The sequence below is a fragment of the Poecilia latipinna genome, unplaced genomic scaffold (assembly GCF_001443285.1).
Source record: "Poecilia latipinna isolate Pla-1442-1.1 unplaced genomic scaffold, P_latipinna-1.0 Scaffold399, whole genome shotgun sequence".
In the NCBI taxonomy this organism is placed as follows: Eukaryota; Metazoa; Chordata; class Actinopteri; order Cyprinodontiformes; family Poeciliidae; genus Poecilia; species Poecilia latipinna.
In genome coordinates this window covers 242,219-262,887 of record NW_015113015.1, presented here as the reverse complement: position 1 = coordinate 262,887, position 20,669 = coordinate 242,219, and the positions used below count along the sequence as shown (strand labels likewise).

The following is a 20,669-nucleotide window of genomic DNA, read 5'->3' as shown; positions in this document are numbered from 1 at the left end:
AGCACCACCTCTGCACCATGTGACATGATCAGATCCATGTTTCCATTGGTGCTCCGGACCTGTCACCTTTCTCCCCAGACAGGAAGCCACATCCCGTTGTAGAGACTGTGTGTGTGCTGCTGTGGTAGGTTAACGAGGATGTGTGCGTGCGTGTGTGTGTGTATGAGGGCGGGGAGAGGAAGCTATCATTGGCTGAACTGTGTGTGGACTCTGGTCTCAGACCGTTGGAAGACGAGGTTCACTTTAGTGCACATTAAGCTATGGACTCAACCTTGGTGAGAATAATGCTTTTTTCTTTTTCAAATATAACAACTTCTATGTGCATTAAATGTTATATTTACTCACATTACTGTATGCATTTTACGTTGCATATAACCCACTTAAATACACGTTAATATGGGGGAAAAAAAATCCTAACGAGTGACGTGGAAAGCTGCAAGTTTTCTTTCTTTTTGTTAACTGCGATCACATTAAACGTAACGTTTTGTCTTGCAGACGATCCCTGTGGTGTTGGCGGTGTCTGTAGTGGTCATAACGTTGCTGTACTTCCTTCTTGGAAACTCCACAGAAGGAAAAGGGAAGGGCCCTGTGACCCTAAAGGATCCTACGATCAAATACTCGCTACCGCTCATTAGCAAACAGGTGGGATGAACAAAATAACTTTTGGCATGTGTTCCCAACTCACACTGGGATAAAAGAACTGGTTAAGCCAAATAAATCAGTTTGATTCGTTCCGACACAGCTTACAAAACAAGACTGACGTTAGTAGCAGCAGTCATTGGCTTTTTTTCTTGGGAGAAATGACCAATTTTACAGCTTTGTTCACCTCAAGTGTTTAAATGTAAGACGGAAAACATCAATGGGGATTCTCGCTGCTGATCTCAACAACGAGTTGTCGTCTTGCTATGTTGGACGATTGTAAGTTCAATTCCAGCTTCTTCCTGTCACATGCTGATGTGCACCTGAGCAAGGCTCTTGACCCCAAGTTGTCTGCGTGGCGGTGTATAAATGCCTGTGCATTTCTGAGCGCGAATTTGACTTTTTCCAGTCTGTATGACTAGAAAACGCAATTTTAAGATCAGTTCATTTATCTCCTGTTTAGTAATACATGTGGAATAATCTGCCTCGGTAAACTTAAGGGACTTCAGAGTGAGCTGCTTGCCTTGTTTAAGGTTGGCTTAGCGTTGATGTCGACTAAATGGTTTATACAAAGACTAAAAAACAATATGCATACGGCACTAGGATTCTTTGATTGATACTTTGCCAATAGTTTTGTTTTAATCACACTGAAAAGACAAAGATACACTTTAACTTCTCTTAGGTGTATAAGTGTGTTACATGAATGCAAGGAAAAAATCTCTTTATTACACTAGAAGTGCTCTTACAGTAGAAGTGTTTAAAGATGAGCACAGTCTTAAACTGAAGTTATTTTTTTTTATTATTATTATTAGCAGTCCAGCTAAGGTCATATCGTTTGGCTGTTTCACACTCTCGTGTGTGTCCTTGTGCAGGAAATCAGTCATGACACAAAGAAATTCCGGTTTGGCCTTCCATCTGAGTCTCACATCCTTGGACTGCCAGTGGGTAATGAAATATCTCTGATAAATCTGTCCCAGAGTGTCTTGTAAAGAAGCAAGAATGTAGGAACATCTGAGTCAGTTTCACATCATTTTCTTTTTTTTTTACAACCACTGAACATCAATGTTTCGATTTAAAAACCATCTAAATACTCGTAACTGTTAAGAAGCAAACACTTGATTAATATCAGATGAGCTGCACGGACAAAAAAAAAAAAAAAAAAAGCTTAATCTTTTCCCATTTTTGCTAAACATTTATCTTTCTTTCGGTCACATTTAGTCATCCGTCTTATCCTCCAGGTCAGCATGTTTACCTGTCGGCCAAGGTCAAAGGCAACCTGGTTGTCAGGCCTTACACTCCAGTGTCCAGCGATGAAGACCAGGGATTTGTTGACCTTGTGGTTAAGGTGGGTAACCTAGAATCAACAGAGCTGGAGTATTTTATGTGGCTGGAAATGTCCCAGTGTCCAACAATAGTATTGAAATCTAACGTCTTATTTGTGTTATGCTACTTTATACATCACCATGTCTAAAGCTGACTTACATGTACATATTGTTTTACCTGGCACTTAAGAACTGCTTTGTACATGTAAAATTTATTTATGCATATTAATTTGTTTCTAAGTGTTTTCTAACGGTTAATAAATCACAGAGAACTCCTTAAATATCAAGTGATTTTGCATATGCATGATTGTTGTCAAGATATACTACAAAGGGACCCACCCAAACTACCCAGATGGGGGGCAGATGTCTCAGTACCTGGACAACATGGCCATCGGAGACTCTATTGACTTCAGGGGACCCAACGGACTTCTCATCTACAAAGGCAAAGGTATGGAGTCAACTGCATCTCTTAGCAGAAGTAAAAGACACTGCTGCATGTTCACTGTTTTCACCAGCAGGTGGCACTGTGTTGCAATAGGAGGATGAAACTCTTGATTTCCACTTTCCAAGCTCGTTTCCTGTCTCCTCTCATTAGGCATGTTTTCTATCCGAGCCAACAAGAAGACGGAGCCGGTTGTCCAGAAGTTTAAACATGTTGGAATGATCGCTGGTGGAACAGGTATGTTCGTTACGAGCTATTGATCAGTTTTATCCTGTTCATGCAGGCACATCGTTGTACCGCGTGTTTACCTATCGCACTTAAATGACTCTACAGTAGGTAAAATAATTTTTTTAGCTGTGCACCAGCTGATATTTTTACGAAACAGAGGATTTATTTTACCTTTGTATCTCCTCTGGTAGTAACTTTCTGGCTCTGATTGCCTCAGGTATCACCCCGATGCTGCAGCTGATCCGACGGATCACATCAGATCCTGCCGACAACACCAAGTGCTCCCTCATATTTGCCAACCAGGTCAGTTGTTTGGGTTTTTTATTGTTTTAGCAAGCATTGTGAGTGTGGCTGCATGTTGAACATTCCTGTTTTTATTATTTTATTATTGCCTATCTCAGACTGAGAAAGATATTTTACTGTGGGACGAGCTGAAGGATGTGCAGAAGAATCACCCAGAGAAGGTTAAAGTCTGGTACACTTTGGACAAGCCTTCAAAAGGTGAGACTCCATGAGACAAAATGTTGGTTGGCGTTTCGTTTTAAATCCTTTTGCATCTTCAACAGAACCAGAAACCCAGTAAAAGTCTTCTCCCCAAAGCACTAAGTGGGGAACATGTCCACTAAGGTTTTATTGTTTTTTTGTTGTTGTTGTTTTCCTCAGAGTTTTATGTTCAGTTTTTAAAAGGCTTTGGATCACAAAAATAAAATAATTAACTTATCCCTTTACTAAATTTTGCTTAAAATTTGTCAGATTTGTGACTTTTGCTTCCAAGTGAATAAATAAAATGAATAAATATTTTTAGCCAGTTATGATTTCCAATATTGATGGATTAAAGTACGTCTGATATTGTAGCACTGTTTCCAGATCTTCTGTAGTCAGTTGAGCAAATATCTAAGTTCATATCTTTGCTCCTGTTCAGCAGCTAAAACAATAAATGGCACCCATGACCAAGAGGGATATTAACGCTTTAAAGTAAATTGTTGGTTTGGTAAATGCAAGAGTTTTGATGGCGAGTTCTTGCTTTGTGCCTGATATTTTTATTTTTTATTAATTTATTTTTTCCGTCGTGCCGTTTCTGAACTGCCACTCACATTTGTGGCATAATAAACTTGCATGAGGTCGGGATGTTCTCTGGGCTAATTTAGGGTAGTATTTTTAATTTTTAATTTTTTTGTTTTCGAGCTTTTAGTTTGTGTTGATTTTAGAAGTAATGAAGGTCTTATTGTGGACATGAGGGTCTTATTGTGCAACTACCCTTGATGTTGACAGTACACTATATTGCCAAAAGCATTAGCCTGTTTGTGTTCTCTTCTGTGTTTACGAGAATTTCTAAACATCCTGTTTTGAAGTTGGACACTAATGTCGGTTCACATTATTTGCTCTAGTTCTTTCCAAAGGTGACCTGGCAAGTCAAGTTCTTCCACACCAGACTCACTTACCCATGGCTTTGCCTCGCTTTGTCGACTCGTGTGCAGTCATGTTGGAACAGAAAAAGGCAAACTGCCATCGTCGTGTGGTTAAACAATTCGATTTTTTTTTGTTTGTTTGTTTGTTTGTTTTATCAGACCCCAAGTCCAAATACCAGAAGTCTTATTCATATTCTTTGCAGAGTTTAGATTTTCCAAAAGCCACGCTGACTAATGTGTGCCGAAGTGGTTTCCTCCTTGATCTGCATCCCTGGGATCCACCAGTACGCAATGAACTTAAACACTTTTGGATGCGACAGTGCAGCTCTTTCTTTGAGTTATGAGCCACTACAATGCTCAGCTCCAGATCCTCACAAAGTGGTTTATTTACCACAATCAGCTGCAGAAAGCTGCTGTTTTCCCATCTGCAGAGTGAATGAAAACAACTGGTTCCCATCATTTCCAAAGTAAAATCAGGCTAATTGGAATGCTTTCAAACACACGATCTATTGGAAGTTCCCACAAATACAATTTGCAAAAAGTAAGAGTAACTTAAACCATACTTTTTTTTTTTCATAAATTCTAAGTCAAACTTAGAAGTTTCTTTTTTTTGCTTTTAGCATCTTATTTTTACACATGGATATTTCAAGTTAAAATGAGATTTGTAACCTAAATTTGCCAGGGAAATAAATAATTTGGGTCTTTAAAAAAAAAATTATAAGGCTTTATTATGAAAAACATATCAATTGTTACCAGAACAGGCTTTATATTAAGCTTTGTCTTCCGACTTGAAAATACCACCAACTTCACGTTAAAACATTTGACATCTAGTGACACTAATGAAAATGAGGCACTTAAATATGTTCCCACACACGCTGTCCATGCATTGTGGAAATAGGAGGGTAAATTAAGCTGAATTAATCTTCAAACTCTACTGGAACATTCAGAGACCGAAACCAGACGAAGACACGTCAGCTAAAGGAAATAAGAGTAGCTAACCACTTCTATTTTCTCCCCCATAACCCCAAAAGGACGTGAGGTTAGTTGTTGCATAGTCCTGCTTGTATTATGTCTGTATTAGTTCCTCACATAAATACAACACAAGGCCTCGGAGGTTTGGTCCGGCTAGAGACACACACTTGGTCTTCAGTGGGCTTGTTGTTTTGGATTTCTCAGAAGAAGAGATGTGTGATTGAAAGGATAAGTAAGGCCTCTCTCATGCTGCCAAAAATATTTTTTATCTTTCACGACAAGATGGGTTAAAAATAGAGGAAATGTTTAATCTTGAAGGAGAAGAAGCTAGAGGAAACCAAAACCATCTTCTGGTTTACATTTGCATTTTTAGTAACATCATGTCAATGCTTTGGTTGAATAGAAGTACATTTCTTGATTAACCTGTCATTCACAGGTTGTCATTCACAATGTACAGGGGTGTCAAACTCCAGTCCTCAAGGGCCGCTGTCCTGCAGTGTTTAGATGTGCCACAGGTAAAAAACAGTGGAATGAAATGGCTTAATTACCTCCTCCCTGTGTAGATCGGTTCTCCTGAGCCTTGCTAGTGACCTAATTATTATTTTCAGGTGTGGTGCAGCAGAGGCACATCTAAAAGTTGCAGGACAGCGGCCCTTGAGGACTGGAGTTTGACACCCCTGTCACGAGGACCCAAATTTGGGTCCTCTCGTGAATGACAGGTTAAAGCTGATGAAACAAGTTTCTCTAATGATTCTTTTCATCTGTATTTGCAGACTGGAACTACAGCTCAGGGTATGTGACCCTTGACATGATCAAGGACCACATCCCTGCTGCGTCCAGAGATGTACTGATTGTCCTCTGCGGACCCGCACCCATGATCCGTAATGCTTGTCTGCCAAATCTGGAAAAGCTGGGACACACAAAGGAAAATATCTTTGCATACTAGACATATTCAACAAATCGGTTATTGTTTTTTTTTTTATAGGTAAAAAGAAAAATCTTAACGGCATGCAATTTTATTAAACGCTTAACCACCACCTAATCCAAGAGAGATTTGAAATAAAGTGTTGCCACATTTCACTTGTGCATGTAGCTTGTTTGTCCTATTGATGTTCTATAGCTTACTTTTACAGTCACTGTGTTGTCTGTAAAACTCACTATGCTTTAAATAAGCAAAGCTGCATTTCATTAGAATTTAACTTTCTTTTGTTTAATGCTATTTAATTCTGAAGGTAATAAAAATGCATGAAGTGCAATGAAACAAACTTGAAGTCTCTGGCTTTTAATGTCGTTAAGAACAGGAAAATCTGGTATAGCATGAGCTCAAGAATATCGTTTAATATGGGAGTCTTGCTTTTGTGTTCCTTTACTTGCACTGACAGATTTGTTATAATTAGTCAGAAACGCATGCAATTTGTTCTCAATTCACTGAAAAATTGTATATTTTTTATAATATGACTTATTTGACTGTTTTTCACTCCCCATTTTGAATGTGCCATATTTAATGTCAAGGTTTTTTTTTACACGTCCTCCTAAATGGATAAAGAGGAAACTTTTGGTGCTGCTTTTTTTTTTTTTTTTTACGAACATCCGTTTTTTTCGTTCCTACAGATAAGAAACACTTCGTTTTGCACGAAAGAGTTAATGACTATATATCCGACAACCCTGAACGCATCACGAGTAATGCTTGTGCTTCTCTGCGAACAATGTCGCCGTAGGACTTTGTATCCAAACTTTAGCGTTTATTTTGCAACTTTCTGCATGCTCGCTTATGGCATTGGGATAATTATGCCGTGTAAGGGAAGCGCAGACTTACTCGCAGCTATGCAGAGGATTTTAATCAGCAACTGTGTTCTTTTGGTTGTGTTATTCGGCCCAAACTTGCCGGTTTCTGAGAGTGAAGGAATCAGTCCGGAGAGATGTATCGTTTGGGGTCCAGGGCTGGATCCCGACGCAGTTTTACCAGTCCGATACTTCTTCATTCAGGCGGTTAGCTCTGAAGGAAGAAACCTGACTTTGTCACCAGGTAAACATCCCGAATACCCTCCACTTTGCGTGCTGTGCTCTTTTGTTAAACTATGCTAACCCACCGAACTGAAATTATGGATCACTGACTCTGAAGTTGGCATCTGATTCGCAGTGTCCAGTCCAAGTGCGAGACAAAAATATTTCGCATAAAATAAATGATTTAAAAATATTCTACTTTACCAGGTAAAATCTCTTCAATGGGTTTTTGTGAGAATGTATGCATTCCCTCTCTGTGCGCTGAAAACTCTTCCTTTAAATATTTCCACCAAGTTTCCTGATTTTATTAATGCACAACTTGAATGTAAACTCCAAACCACTGTGGAATTTAGCATGGCTTTGTTTTTCAACGTGATTTAAACATTTTTAGTGTCGATGCTGCCTTACATCTAAATTTCTCACTACAACCTTGGTTTTATTAATATACATCTATATGATCCTAAATCCAAAATTCCAGTCAGTTCTTTACAGCCACTCTAAAGTTATGAAATAAAACAAAAGCAAAGAATTTTCATGAAAAAAAAAAACACCTTTATTCTGAGCTGAATAAAAACTGGATAAAAACAAAATCTCAGTAGATGAAAGCATATAAAACCTACTGAACTATAAATCTACCACCAAATATCAGGATTTTGGTTAAACTTTACATCCTTACTTTAATTCTTCCATATAGACATGACCCAAAGAAACGCAGTGCTGTCAGAAATCTCATGTCCCGTTTTACGAGGATCTTCTTCAGTTTAGAATAATTCATGTCAGGATTGAGTTGTCTGACTAAGCCAGTTTTAAATAACATGAAATCCGTTTGTGTTCTTTAGGCAAAGGGACATTTAAAGTGAAGATAAGTCCTCTCAACAAGGAGGAGTACATCCGCATCCACGTTCCTCCGCCTCTGGACAGAGGAGACGGGTCGTTTCTGATGAGGTACCGCCTCTACGGATCTGCAGTCGAAGGTCTGAAGGTTGAAATCCTCCACCTGGACGCTGCTGTGGCCAAGTCGCCGTACGTTATCAAGGGTGCGTCTCAGCAGATTCTAATATTTTTTGGAGGATATTTGATATTTTGAAGTGTTTTTGTTGTTGAAGGGATTTTTCTGTTTGCATTTTTTTTAACAATAAAGAAAAATCTAATGCACCCGGTACGTTACACACAGGGTCAGTGTTAAGGAATGGACAAAAAAATAAAAATAAAAAATTACATTTAGAGTGTATAACCAAATCACCACACCATGTTACAAACCTGAACAGTCAGCTCTTAGACATATTAAAGAAACATACTGAAGTCCCTCTCGTAAGCGTGTTAAGAAAAGTTCACATTTTAGCATGATCTGGATTTAATTTCTGCCCATAATTGGTTGATATTGAACTTTTCTTTCCGCCTGAACGTTACTTTTGTCCCATTTCTTGTTGATCCCCAGGCCCAGTCTATCATGAATACTGTGACTGCCCTGAATCTGACGCCTCCGTCTGGCAGAGCGTCCTGCAGTGTCCTGCGAACGAGCCCCAGATTCTGGCCGACTTCCAGTCCTTCCCTGCCATCGACCTGCAGCATCTCAGACAGGAAGTGCCCCTCAGATTTTCCAACAGAGGGGGGCTCGTTCATTACGCCATCGTTGACAACAAGGTGTACCGGCGCACGCTGGGGAAATACACAGACTTCAAGATGTTCTCTGATGAAATGTTGCTGTCGCTGACGAGAAAGGTATAATTGTGCGGATCGATTGGCTTTTAAGGCCTGATTATCAGAATGTCGAGTTGCCATCTAATATGTTTTGTTGCTTAAGGTGAGAGTGCCCGACGTGGAGTTTTTCATCAACGTGGGCGACTGGCCTTTGGAGACGAGGACGGAGGGAGCTCTTCCGATCCTCTCCTGGTGTGGCTCCACGGATACGCGCGACATCGTCCTCCCCACCTACGAGGTGACGCACTCCACCCTGGAGACGATGAGAGGAGTCACTAATGACCTTCTGTCTGTCCAAGGCAACACAGGTAGCTGGACCGCCACACGGGAACACAGTTGATGGCTCGAAATGTGTGATGACTTGTTTAGAGGAAGCAACTCGTATCACTTTGTGGTAACTCTGGAGGAGCTAGGGAGATTGCCGCTCTAGCAGACTTTGCTAGTAGGACAGATGCATCCACAGATAAAAATGTGGCAAGATTGTGTTATACTTAATAGTCTTAGCAAAAGGCAAAGCGTTTTGGTGTGAAGCGTTACTATAACTCCTTCACATTCACATTTAAATGCTAGGAGTCAGAACTGAGTGATATTTCATAGATTTAAATTAAGCTCTTTCAGCTGTAGTCTGAAGTTGTCGCACAACGTTTCCAAATCATTTGCCAATGTATGAAAATTTAGAGTTCTGCTTATGTCATTAATGACCACTAGGGGGCATCAGCAAGTAAGCAACAATGTCAACTACTAACACCTAGTGAACAGCCATTTTCTGGAGCGTGAGCTTCAACTTGTGAAAATATTTTTTCGCACGAGGCTCAACGGGGGAAGTAAACCTACGTGAGAAAATGTAGAAGTACACGCTAGTTACTCCGGCTTTTGGTTAACAGATACAAATCTGAGTTGGATTTCCGTCTTTAAATTGAAATTTCGAAAGCAGATTTGGGACCACGTTGCATGAAACTTTGCGCCTCCTCTTTCAGTACAAGAACTTGTCCAATAGTTGAAAATGCAGAAACAACAGAAAACTTTGTGCTTCCTTTGGTACGGAACAATGCAGGATCTTTCACTAAATAAAAATGTCATCCTCCCACTTAGCTTTAAAAAAAAAAAAAGTATATTTTAAAATGATTCACTGTGAGTCTTCAGCCAACCCTATTTAAATTTATCTGAGTTAATATTGGTCATTATTGGGGACTTTGAGCTGCAGAAATTCACACTTTATGTGCACCATTTTCTTTATGGTCTTTGTCTTATTTTCTTATCCACACCTTAAATGTTTTTTTTTTTCTTTTACTAATTACAGAATTGAGAAAAGAACTTTAAAATCGACCCAAATCACAGAAAAAGAGCATTTTTCCTCAGTTTCTCTGCATGAAATTAGGAAAATGTAGTAATGGAAAGAGGAAGGGAGTTTTTCTCATTTCTAATGTACCTGTCGGTTGCGTATTTCTGTTTAGTTCTTTCTTTTAAATAATGCCGGTTTTCCTGCCAGGTCCCCCGTGGGTTAATAAAACTGCGCAGGGTTTTTTCCGTGGTCGAGACAGTCGGGAAGAGCGTCTCCATCTCGTGTCTCTGTCCAAGAAATCCCCGGAGCTGCTGGACGCCGGCATCACGGGGTGGTTCTTCTTCAGAGACAGGGAAAAACAGGTGGGCAAAGCACCGCTTGTGGGATTCTTCGACTTCTTCAAGGTGAGAAAACGTAGAAGTACACGCTAGTTACTCCGACTTTTGGTTGACAGATACAAATCTGAGTTGGATTTCCGTCTTTAAATTGAAATTTCGAAAGCAGATTTGGGACCACGTTGCATACGGTGAAACTTTGCGCCTCCTCTTTCAGTACAAATACCAGGTAAACGTGGACGGAACAGTTGCGGCGTATCGGTTCCCGTACCTGATGCTGGGAAACAGCTTGGTTCTGAAACAGGACTCGCAGTACTACGAACACTTCTACGGACATCTGAAGGCGGGCGCTCACTACCTTTCCGTGCGGAGAAACCTGTCGGACCTTTTGGAGAAAATCCAGTGGGCCAAAGAGAACGACGCCGAGGCGGCGGAGATCGCCCGGGCGGGACAGGCGGCGGCCAGAGATCTGCTGCAGCCCAGCCGGCTGTACTGCTACTACCACCGGGTGCTGCTGGCGTACGCCGAGCGCCAGGCGGGGCGGCCGACGCAGCAGGCCGACATGGAGCTGGTGCCTCAGCCGGACGATCACACGGCCGCATGTACGTGCAGGAGGGAAGGTAACAAAACAGGATCCAGTAAGAATGAACTGTGACTGCCCAACCGTAGTTAGTTACAGCTCCATTTTTTGTGGAAAAAAAAAAAAAAATCCTTGCTGACACGAAGAGGGAAGCTGATGAGTTTTACTGAAGTTTATAGGAAACTTTTCATACTTTTATATATAAAAAAAAATCTACAGGAAGTTGTGTATGTAAATAAAGAGGTTACTTTTCTAACTGTGCCTTTAAGTTAAAATGTATCACTTTAAGTTTACTTGAAATGCAGCGAAGTACAACATTTTTTTTTATGCCTGCGGGTAGAATTGTGTATGAGGTGATCTTTTTATTTGACCATATTTCTGACTAAAAGTTGTATTCATGCTTCAGAGTGGCCCAACCAGAGTCCTGACTGAAATCTGGGGAGGCAGATAAAAATTAGGGTGATGGAAACGAGGCTTTCCATCTTCACAGACAGTAGAGAGATATAGTCAAAACATCAGTGGAAACGTGGAAGGAGATGCTCGGCTAACAATAATGTTTTGATGGCAGCAATGCCAATAAAGATTTTTCCAATCATTGAGAAGGATATCGTTTTGTTGTTGTTTTGTTTTTTGTTTTTTTCCAATGCCATTTAAAAAAAAATAAAATTAAAAATGAAAACTTTTTTTTTTTTGCCTCCAAGTTTTTAAGGAATGCCTGCCTCAGTTCCCGTATGAAACGGTTTTCCTGGTTGAAGGAAAAATAATTGTAATTTGAAATCTGCCCAATAAGTTTGGGCTTAACCACGTGGTAGATAGAATCCAATTAAATAAAAGTTGTTTTCATTGCTTTCAAAATGGTAACCATGCACAGAATCTAAACAATGAGTCCAAATCAAGGTTTAATATACACCGTTGCATCCTTAGCTGAAGGACACCGACACAGTATGCTGCGCTTTTGGAAACTTGGAAGTTTAATTGAAAAAGAAAATCAAAGTAACAAGTTGAAAAAATTTAAATGTCATTTTAGATCCATCTGTGCAGACCCCATTCTACTACTTAAATCAGCAACTTTGTCACAAAATGCCAAATTTATTAATGACTTGAGTTATTATTGGTTTCTGTGGACTTTTCTTGTGTCATTTCCTCCTAATATGTTGGTAATGCTTCACATTCACACAAACTGCTAATGCAGCCTTCAGCTGGAGCTGTTGCGGTCTAAACTATTTACAACAAGAGCCTCCTTAATATTAGGATTAACATTTATTTAACACTTGTGCAAACAATAGCAGTCACTGTAAAATTAACTGGGCTTATGCTGCAGTCTTACTGTGCACAGTTGAACTAATACATATTTCTTAGACAAGCAATGCAATTACCTCAGCGTGTATTCCATGTTGTAAAGCCTGTTATGGTCGTAGGTGCTTCAATGTACTCCTGAAGTATCCCATGTGTGAACATTGGTGCTGTTGGTCGCACAGTGGTGTGATTAGACATGGAAACTAAACAAAATACATTTTGCGCGACAGCAGGTAGTTCAGTGGAAGAGCCAGTCCACAGTGCAAAGAGGCGACGGTCCTCGACACGCTACGCCAGGTTCCATGTCCTCTCTGCCCTTCTTCCTGTCAAGCTGCTGATGAATAAACGCTACGAGTGACACAAATCCTTTTCTAAAGACACACTTTGTGACCAACTTGGCAGCGAATCACATATTGCGAGACTAACTTGAAGTAAAACCAAAAGCCATGTTAAGTCATCTCTTATAAAAGCGCCTCGTGAGACGGACTGTAATTCTATCTGCAGCTGGTAAACATATTAAAGTTACAAAGCCACTTCCTGCAACCTGTCTCTGCATACTGCAGTAGGCAGGTTGTTGACTGTATGTGGTTTTCATTTTTTTATTATTATTATTAACATTAACAAACATTAACAAAAACAGACTTTTTACATATTTGAAAAGAGTTATGTTTTACTAGAACAATTTTGGGACAAATGGAAGGGATTACCTTCATTTGTAATGGGTAAAATAGATGGTAATAGTAAAAGTGCACAGTGTTTTGTGCACAATTAGGACTTTTGAGGTGCAGTTAATTCACAATTTTACATGCATCTTAAAGTTTAGGACAAAGTAAAGGCCAAAATTGTTGAACATCAGAACCCTAGAAATATTTCACCCTTATTATTTATTACTTTTTCCTTTACTTGATCATAAGAAAAAATGTTACAATTATTTTTTTGTTTTAAGAGCTACTTTCATTTTTTTCTTTCATTTGATATCATTTCCAATGAAGGAATTAAGTCCACAGTGATAAGTTTGAGTTTTCTGCTAGTTTATGCAGCCAACATCAGATACTTTCTTGTTATATTTTTATTTTGAGCCTAAACTGTAAATGAGTACAGACTTTTCTCTTTGCTCTATAAAGACTCTAATTCGTGTCAGTTTGGCAATCATAACCTCCTTCGTTACCATCTTCTCCACTCTAAACCGCTTTGTATGCTAAATATTTATAAATCCATGGATTCATAAAATATTTACTGAGTTAACTGAGAATTAGCATCATGTTTGTCCTACACCCCATTGACTGGGAGGTTTTAATCCACATATGGGATTTAGTTTAGTTTGTTTTTATTTAGCTCTAAATTACAACAAATGTCATCTCAAGAAACTTTACAAGACAAAGTCAAGTTTATATGGAGTTATGTCGGTTTAAATGAAATATAAATCCATCCAATGATAATCCAGAATAATCCAGTCACATTCAGATTCATCTATAGTCCAATATGACCTAAATCATACAACAGAAGTTCAAATAAATAGTTTATTACTGTAGCCTTTATGTCTTTATACTCCTAGCAGCCATATCTGATGTCATGGTTGGGAAGGACCCACAAAATGTTGAAGTTGGAAATCAATTTGTCGCTCTAGCGTGTTTTTCTGAATTTGAAAATTAATGGAATGCACTATAGTGAGGATTTCCAGACCGAATCAGGAAAACCAACATGCTGTAATTTCCAGTGTCTTTGTTTTAGACTAAGTCAGCTGTTGTTAGGAATACAAGGTGTTAGCTGTCGATTTACGTACATTTTATGCATTTAACTAGTAAACAACATGCTCACTTCTTCTTGACCAATTTTAAAACCGACTTCTACTGCTTTGCAGCCAACAGCTACGGATGTGATCTAACTAATGCAGCGCTTTACTTTACTTTTATAGTGTATATCTAACCTGAACCTTCTCAGTGGCCGTCTATTTTTATTGGCCGATAAACTTCCTACATTAGTCCTAACTGCATGTGTCAGTTCCTCAAATCTTCAGCTGAATTTAATCATTAGAGTGAGCGCTTCATCTGTTTTCTTTGTGAAAACGGCCTGCATCATTCCCAAGGGCGAATGGAAACACCTCGAACCTTTGAAGAAGTTCTCAAGTAGAGCTCTGTCTATTGTGTCACACTTTCCAACAGCTGCCGCAAAGTTGTTGCTCAGGACGCCGTAGATATTTGCCTTGTCATCCCTTCTTCCAAAGAACAAGAAGAGGGCGTAGCAGTCCTTGCCGATGGACGTGCAAAACTCCACCATGCACTCGTACGCGTTCTTGTTCCTGGACTCCGTCCTGGCCATCTGGATGGACTCGCTGACGGGCTTTCCGGCGGTGGCTTGCTCTTCAGCTTCCTCTCTTTCGGGCAGGTGGAGGACCTGGACTGCGATCTGTACTTTAGGGTTCTTGGTGGGTTTCTCCAGGATGGCCCAAACCCAGTCGGCTCCCAGGAGTATGCGCTGCTCGGGTGTCATGGCCGTGCAGTTGAAGGTGTCGGTGAGGTCGAGGTTAACGCTTTGAGTGATGTAAGTCATCAGAAAGACCTGTTGGGAGAAGGACACCTTTCAATACCTGCATTCAACAAAAGTGTCATTTCCTGAGAGTTTTGACCGAGTATTTAAGTGATCTGTACTGCCACCTGAGTTAATGCCAGAGGACTCGGCTGTAGCTTTCCCTCCGGATCTTTGAAGACCAGGTACTCCTGGGTTCTGGTTGATGCAAGAGAGATGCAGTTGCTAATAAGACGTGTGAAATCGTTGGGGCTGACTGGCGACATGCTGCTGTCCAAGGAGGGCTTTTGGGGCGAGAAGCGTTTTATAAAGGAGAAGAAACTTGAGTTCCGCTTATCGTTAGACGTCGTGCTGCTAATCTTCTGTCCCATGTTCGAAGCTCAGACGAGGACAGAAGATCAGAGGCTGGTCTCTCTGATGCACTGAAAGAAGGAATTTGTTTAAACTACAAGTAGTTATATGTTCCTATGGGGGGAAGACTTGTATGCTGAACACCAAATAATTTGATCTGCCATTGACGTATCTTTACTCACCAGGATGGGTCTTGAATTTCCTCCAGTATGGATTGCTGTGCCTGTTTTTGGCTCCTGTCTGCTGCCCTGCTGAGATACACAACGTCTAGATGCGCGTCAGCCCGTGTGCCGTTCAATGTAAAGCAGGGACGATCTTAGGTGCTCGACTTTTAGACGAATACAGACGGTTCGCGGGAGGAAGAGTTAAAACTGCGGCAGCTTGGGTGTGGCGTTTGCAGCTTGGTAAGTCAACAAAAGATTCTTGTTACAAGTTAACTGCCATCGGCATTAGAAGGTTTCGATCGGCAAACAAAATGCTTAGCTGTCCCATTTAAAGGAAACACAACTGAAGACATTTGAGTCAGAACGCCAGTTTTTAGTTTTCTGTAACTTTTTTTTGTCATTTTTGGCTTTATTTCTTGGTACTGTACCCTCAGTAAGATCCTAATTATTAAAAGGTGGCCTGTATGAATAGTTCTGTAACATTCACATGGACTCATCTCGATTCCCTTGTCTTTCAGCTGTTCTCTGGACCTTTAGGTTGAGTTTATGTGGCTGCCACCGAGCTCAGATCGTTTCCCCTCCATTGCTGCGCCCTGGTTTTTATGAGGCTGTCTGTAGCCATCACCTTATCCATGGTTCTAGCGGCGCCTTGTCTTCGATTCACGTTAGTTTTTTTTCCACAGAAGCACAAAGGCAGAAGAGTTTGCACACATCCACAAATAATAGACAACAGATTTGGTAAACTTTTGTCTAGTTCAATGACTCAAGATCATCTACAACCTTCAGGTCAGAATATGGAGTAAACATCTTGGAGGAACAAAGCAAGACGTATAGTCAAATTTCAACAAACTGATGTTTATTTTGGGTAGTTTTAGGCATCGAGTCTTTGTTTTAATTGAAATCTGCTTTTTGTCCATCTTAATCTCATCAGATTCCTCTTTAGCTGACCTGTGTTTCCTCTGATGAGCCAACAAAAAATGTACACATCGCAGTGGTCAGTATAAATAACACAATATATATATATATATACACACACATTGACAACGGCTGCATTGCATCGTTAAAATCGGAAAGCTGTTAAAAATCTTTTAAACGTTTGTAAGAAGCCGCGGCTCTTCGCTGGCATCCAAAGGTGTTTGAGTCGGCCTGCGTTTCCAGTTTCTCTGTGTCCACAGGAGGACTGCAGGTGTTACATGAGGTAGCAGTGGTTACAGGAAGTGAGCGGGACCGACTCCGCGCTGCAGTGTGAGGCCCGCGGGGCTGAGCCGGCCATCGGGTCTGGTAAGCCGATGGCGCCGGAGCGTTCGTCCCCTCACACCAGCGCCGTTTGTGACCGCCTCAGCTCCCTCCGCAGCTCGTCCTGGCTCAGCAGGTACTGCAGGCAAAGCATCATGGGTGTGTGGGAAGGCGTCAGAGAGGCTGGGCTTTGCGTTTGCAACCGAGTTGGGATCAGCTTATGCATTTTTAGAGCACTGATCAAATGAGAAGGCAAGGCGCTTTTTTTTTTTTTCTTTAATGCAAGTTCATTTATTTGACAAAACATTTGTAAAGAGAAAGATTTGAAGGAGGAAACCTGATGTATGAAAGTGACTTGGAGTTTAATATATGAATATTTACTGTATTAGTTTCTTTTTTGTTCTTTGCTTGTAAGGCAAGACTTTCTTGTAATATTTTGAACTCAATAATTCTCCAGGATCTTTTAAAGACTGAATTGATGAACTAGTGCTATTTTAACACACAAGGCAACTTAGCATTACTTTTAATTGGATATTTTGATCTCTTTTTGTTACCAGTACACTGTTGGTCAGAATTTGTTCTTGTTGCTTTAGTTGAATTAAAAAAAATAAAAAATAAAAAAAAGACACTTTACCAGAAATACCACAGGATGTTTGGACTATGGAGGTAATTTTCTAATGATTATTAGCTGAAAACTTCCAATTAGCAGTTCTCAAACTTTTCATAACAAATGCTACAGCAGGACTCAAAAAATGCTTTTCAATTAAAATAAAATTATATTGCCTTTTTTTTTGCAATCAGGCTCTAGAGAGATTTCTGAGGCTGCAAAAGGAGCAACTGCCATCTCTGGACAAGTTCATGGTTCCTCACTGATGTGCATTTCTCTTTCCATTTTGTAAAGAAAAGCCAACTGTCATCTTTTAGAAAAACCATGAGCATTGTTTGCATTCAAGTTGTAAAGCTGTCCCAATGTTCACTTATCTTGGCATTTGTGTTGGTGTTTAAAAACACTTCTATTTGGGTTTGGGTACAAACAAAGGAAGCACATTTTGACTGTTTTCAAACTGGGTTAAACAAAAAGGTTCTCCTGCCATCACTCACATTAAGCATTTGGCATGATATGGTGAGTTAATATTCATCAGTACAAATGGAGTGTCTGCATAAAACAGCATGAGATTAAGTTATGTTATTGGATTAATGTTGCAACATTTGCACTGCATTTACAGAAAGTGAAGTATATCTACAGTGCATAAACACATTTCAACCTGTAACCCTCAAAATATTGAGAATGTGTCAAAGAAATCTGTGACTACATAATGACTACATTATCTACTCTGTTCTATTTTATGAATGGTGTTTGTTTCTTTCTTAAACACACACCAGTCAACAAGCTGTATAAAAGTGGCCAAAATCCAAAGAAAAACTGGAGAATTGTTGATCAAAATCACTTAAGATAACAAGTCTAATAAATTTGAACTGATCCCAAATCGGTTACACAAACAAAATTATTTTAGCAATGACCTGATTTTTTACTAAAATGTGAAATGAGCGTTTTTGTTATGGCAATCGCTCAAATTTTCAAGATGTCAAGGCTTCATTAAGGCTGTCATGATCTAAAACAGAACCAAAGCAAAAGAACCACAGGTGACTGTCGGCAGCTAACAAAAAGTACCACATTGTTTTCTTGTAGAAATGGTGCTACAGTCTTATTTTCACAGTGTTTTGTCATTCTGCTGATCTATTTTTTTTTTTTTTTTTCAAAATAATCAGCAGAAGTTTCCATCTGAAAGATTCGAGCTTCTGCTCCTGCAGACAATAAGCAGCAAGCTGCAGGAGACATTAACCAGCAGCTTGTGTGTGTTGGGGCTTACTGTGAGGTTGTTGATGCTTTCAGACAAAGCTTCTATTTGTAAAATGGTGCTCTCTGCTTTCACCATCTGTAACACACACACACACGCACACCTGTAACAAGTCACTATTGTAGACATACATGGCTTCCAATAAAAATACTTGATTGTAATGCATGAATGCAGTTCCAGACAGAAGTCTGTGTCTTTTCATCATTGACGTATATATCGTATTCGTTTTGAATTTTTTTTAACTACACAGTTAAACTCCTGTTTACTCTGTGTGCTGGTGATACAACAAACATGTCCAGTGATTTTTAATAAAACAAATTTGGTGCCTTCATTGCAGATTTTCTCAAATTCCCACAGCAGAGTGAAGTAACTCATATCGGCTCAAACTTGTACATAAATGCCCACCAGTATTTGGATTTAAAATCCATTTGAGTTGCCTCTCGACCACATGCTTTTTGTAGCCATCAACAACCTTTCAGCACATTTATATCTGGATATTTAAATGCTTTTTGTGGTAGAATTGCTGAGGTTTATTTGCATCGCTTGGTTTCATGAGTCCAAAGTTTAGTATTCTAGCTGATTAGAGATTAATTTGAATAATTTATGTCCTTCTCCATTTTTCCACCCACTTTGTACAAAACCGACCATGCTGCTACTCCCACCGTACAGTTATGCTGTTGTAATGTTTAAAAACCTTGCAAAGGTGGCCCAGAATTGCTCCTTGCTGAAGCGGTTAAATGCTCAGTCTTCACTCCGTTTGACCGTAAAATGTTTTCTCCAAAAAAACATTTAGCACAACCAAATGGTCAGCTGCAAATTTTTTCAGCTTGAAGGCGTAGAGTTTAGCTGAAGTTTTTTGTTTTGTTTTGTTTTTTAGGTCAGCACATTCCCACTCACTGATCAAATAAAATTCAGTCTTGGGCATGTCACTCTAGTATTTGGGTTATCAGGCTCGTGTGGAACGAATTTTTCAATACAACCTCAGAAACCCAAAAACGAGTGGCATTCATGCCAGTGAGTGCACGTTAAGCTTTTGGCTGAAACTGCATGTGCAATCTGAAATGGAGGTAAAATCCTACTTTGCTGACTGGAATCGGGATTTTTGTACCTGCAGCCGCATTGTGAGCCATGCTCATGCACTTCCATGTCACCTTTAGCAGGTACGCCATGGTGTTCAGGGCTCTGACTGGTTAGTGGAGGCTGAAGGCATGATGGCCACTGCGATGATGAGGATGGTAAAGATGAAAGCAGGTTAGTGGTTGATGCAGACTGCTGAAGCATGCTGCCACAGTAAATTTGTCTTTTTCTTCATTTGATGGTGGAAATGTATAATGCAATGTGATTCGTGAAGAAATACTATAAAAATGAGACGATGTAGAAAGAAGAGACAAATTTTACACACAAGATTTATTTTACTTAAATGATTTTTTTTTTTTATAAATCTTGACATTTACAATTTTATCTTAGCAAAATGTCTTTGCTATAAAAATACTATTACACTCAGTTATGAAAATAACGGTATAAAAATCAACAATCGAGGTATCAAACAAAATATGCTGTAGTATCATTAGTCATGTAGTGACATAAATATTAAATAATATCCCTCCATATATTTTATGCAAATATTGCACAAGTTCCTCTCAGACTGATAGAAAAAAATAAAAAAAATCATGCAGAGGCCGACTTCTATTGAAAAACATCTACTGGTGGCGCATGACAGCCTCAGAGTGTTCAGTAAGGCCGTTCATGTACGTTGCATGAATTTTTGGAGTTGATGCAACAGGAGTCCAGAGAAAGGCCTTGCCTTCTTGCGATGGATGGGTTAGGTGATTAGGCGAATGTCTGAGGTCGAGTTAGTGAGGCTTATTGTGAATCAGATGTTTATCGGAGCGTTTCCAGGTTTCTGGAAGAGCGAGGCACAGGGTCGGGGGTGATGGATGGAGTCTAAGGGAGCAGGGAGAGGTCGGGCTGCAGTCAAAGGAAGCAAAGCAGCAGCAGTAGGGGATATCTGATTGGATGATGGACAGCTCGAGAGTGTCCGTGGCGTTATCGCTGGGGTTATTCATGGTGACGTGTCAGCTTTGCTCTCCTTGTGCCCCACCTGGTCCCGGGTGGGCTCTCGGTCCAGAATGGGACTCAGACCTCTAAAGCCGGCGTACGGACACATCTGCACCCCGTTGGCCATGGACTGTCCTGACTCGGGCGACGAAGTCTCTATGGGACAGACGTAGTCTGTGGACTCGTCCGGCCGTCTCCTCCTCAGGTTTGTCAACTGAGAAAAGCCCAACTTCTTTGGCTGTAGCAAGGAGAGAAAACAAACAAA

At 40.1% G+C, this 20,669-nt stretch overlaps 4 protein-coding genes across 8 annotated transcripts in view; 2 read left to right on the top strand and 2 right to left on the bottom strand.

The window, feature by feature from the left end:
- The first annotated feature begins 138 nt into the window (after nucleotides 1-138).
- Nucleotides 139-6,092, top strand: cyb5r2 (cytochrome b5 reductase 2). Its single transcript, XM_015037259.1, has 9 exons — nucleotides 139-275; nucleotides 496-642; nucleotides 1,512-1,584; nucleotides 1,878-1,984; nucleotides 2,280-2,409; nucleotides 2,557-2,640; nucleotides 2,849-2,934; nucleotides 3,033-3,132; nucleotides 5,786-6,092. The coding sequence occupies exons 1-9, from the start codon at nucleotides 261-263 to the stop codon at nucleotides 5,956-5,958; spliced, it is 915 nt and encodes a 304-aa protein (XP_014892745.1). The 5' UTR covers nucleotides 139-260; the 3' UTR covers nucleotides 5,959-6,092.
- Nucleotides 6,093-6,366: 274 nt separating this feature from the next.
- On the top strand, nucleotides 6,367-11,124 carry poglut3 (protein O-glucosyltransferase 3). Its single transcript, XM_015037258.1, has 6 exons — nucleotides 6,367-7,038; nucleotides 7,856-8,053; nucleotides 8,455-8,738; nucleotides 8,821-9,025; nucleotides 10,207-10,403; nucleotides 10,552-11,124. The coding sequence occupies exons 1-6, from the start codon at nucleotides 6,549-6,551 to the stop codon at nucleotides 10,987-10,989; spliced, it is 1,812 nt and encodes a 603-aa protein (XP_014892744.1). The 5' UTR covers nucleotides 6,367-6,548; the 3' UTR covers nucleotides 10,990-11,124.
- Nucleotides 11,036-20,643, bottom strand: rep15 (RAB15 effector protein). 5 transcript variants are annotated; one of them, XM_015037264.1, is made up of 6 exons: nucleotides 20,448-20,643; nucleotides 19,455-19,564; nucleotides 18,359-18,424; nucleotides 15,270-15,354; nucleotides 14,865-15,158; nucleotides 13,176-14,769 (listed from the first exon to the last, which is right to left on the bottom strand). In XM_015037264.1, the coding sequence occupies exons 5-6, from the start codon at nucleotides 15,105-15,107 to the stop codon at nucleotides 14,224-14,226; spliced, it is 789 nt and encodes a 262-aa protein (XP_014892750.1). In that variant the 5' UTR covers nucleotides 15,108-15,158; nucleotides 15,270-15,354; nucleotides 18,359-18,424; nucleotides 19,455-19,564; nucleotides 20,448-20,643; the 3' UTR covers nucleotides 13,176-14,223. The 5 variants fall into 5 exon arrangements, with proteins under 5 accessions (XP_014892747.1, XP_014892750.1, XP_014892748.1 ...); XM_015037261.1 differs by lacking the exon at nucleotides 19,455-19,564 and having other exon boundaries at nucleotides 11,036-14,769; XM_015037262.1 differs by lacking the exon at nucleotides 19,455-19,564 and having other exon boundaries at nucleotides 15,270-15,338.
- ppfibp2b (PPFIA binding protein 2b) overlaps nucleotides 15,651-20,669 on the bottom strand; it is a 73,658-nt gene continuing 68,639 nt past the window's right edge. The window contains exon 31 of the mRNA XM_015037252.1: nucleotides 15,651-16,626. Within this exon, the coding sequence (XP_014892738.1) occupies nucleotides 16,564-16,626 (63 nt within the window). The 3' untranslated portion in view covers nucleotides 15,651-16,563. The remainder of the gene's footprint in view (nucleotides 16,627-20,669) is intronic.

Coding starts and splice junctions, on each gene's coding strand:
- rep15 (XM_015037261.1), bottom strand. CDS start 15,107: ATGGGACAGAAGATTAGCAGCACGACGTCTAACGATAAGCGGAACTCA. Junction 14,770..14,864: donor GTCCTCTGGCATTAACTCAG/GTGGCAGTACAG, acceptor TTCTCCCAACAG/GTCTTTCTGATGACTTACAT.
- poglut3 (XM_015037258.1), top strand. CDS start 6,549: ATGGATAAAGAGGAAACTTTTGGTGCTGCTTTTTTTTTTTTTTTTTAC. Junction 7,039..7,855: donor AAACCTGACTTTGTCACCAG/GTAAACATCCCG, acceptor TGTGTTCTTTAG/GCAAAGGGACATTTAAAGTG. Junction 10,404..10,551: donor GATTCTTCGACTTCTTCAAG/GTGAGAAAACGT, acceptor CTCCTCTTTCAG/TACAAATACCAGGTAAACGT.
- cyb5r2 (XM_015037259.1), top strand. Junction 1,585..1,877: donor CATCCTTGGACTGCCAGTGG/GTAATGAAATAT, acceptor CTTATCCTCCAG/GTCAGCATGTTTACCTGTCG. Junction 3,133..5,785: donor TTTGGACAAGCCTTCAAAAG/GTGAGACTCCAT, acceptor CTGTATTTGCAG/ACTGGAACTACAGCTCAGGG.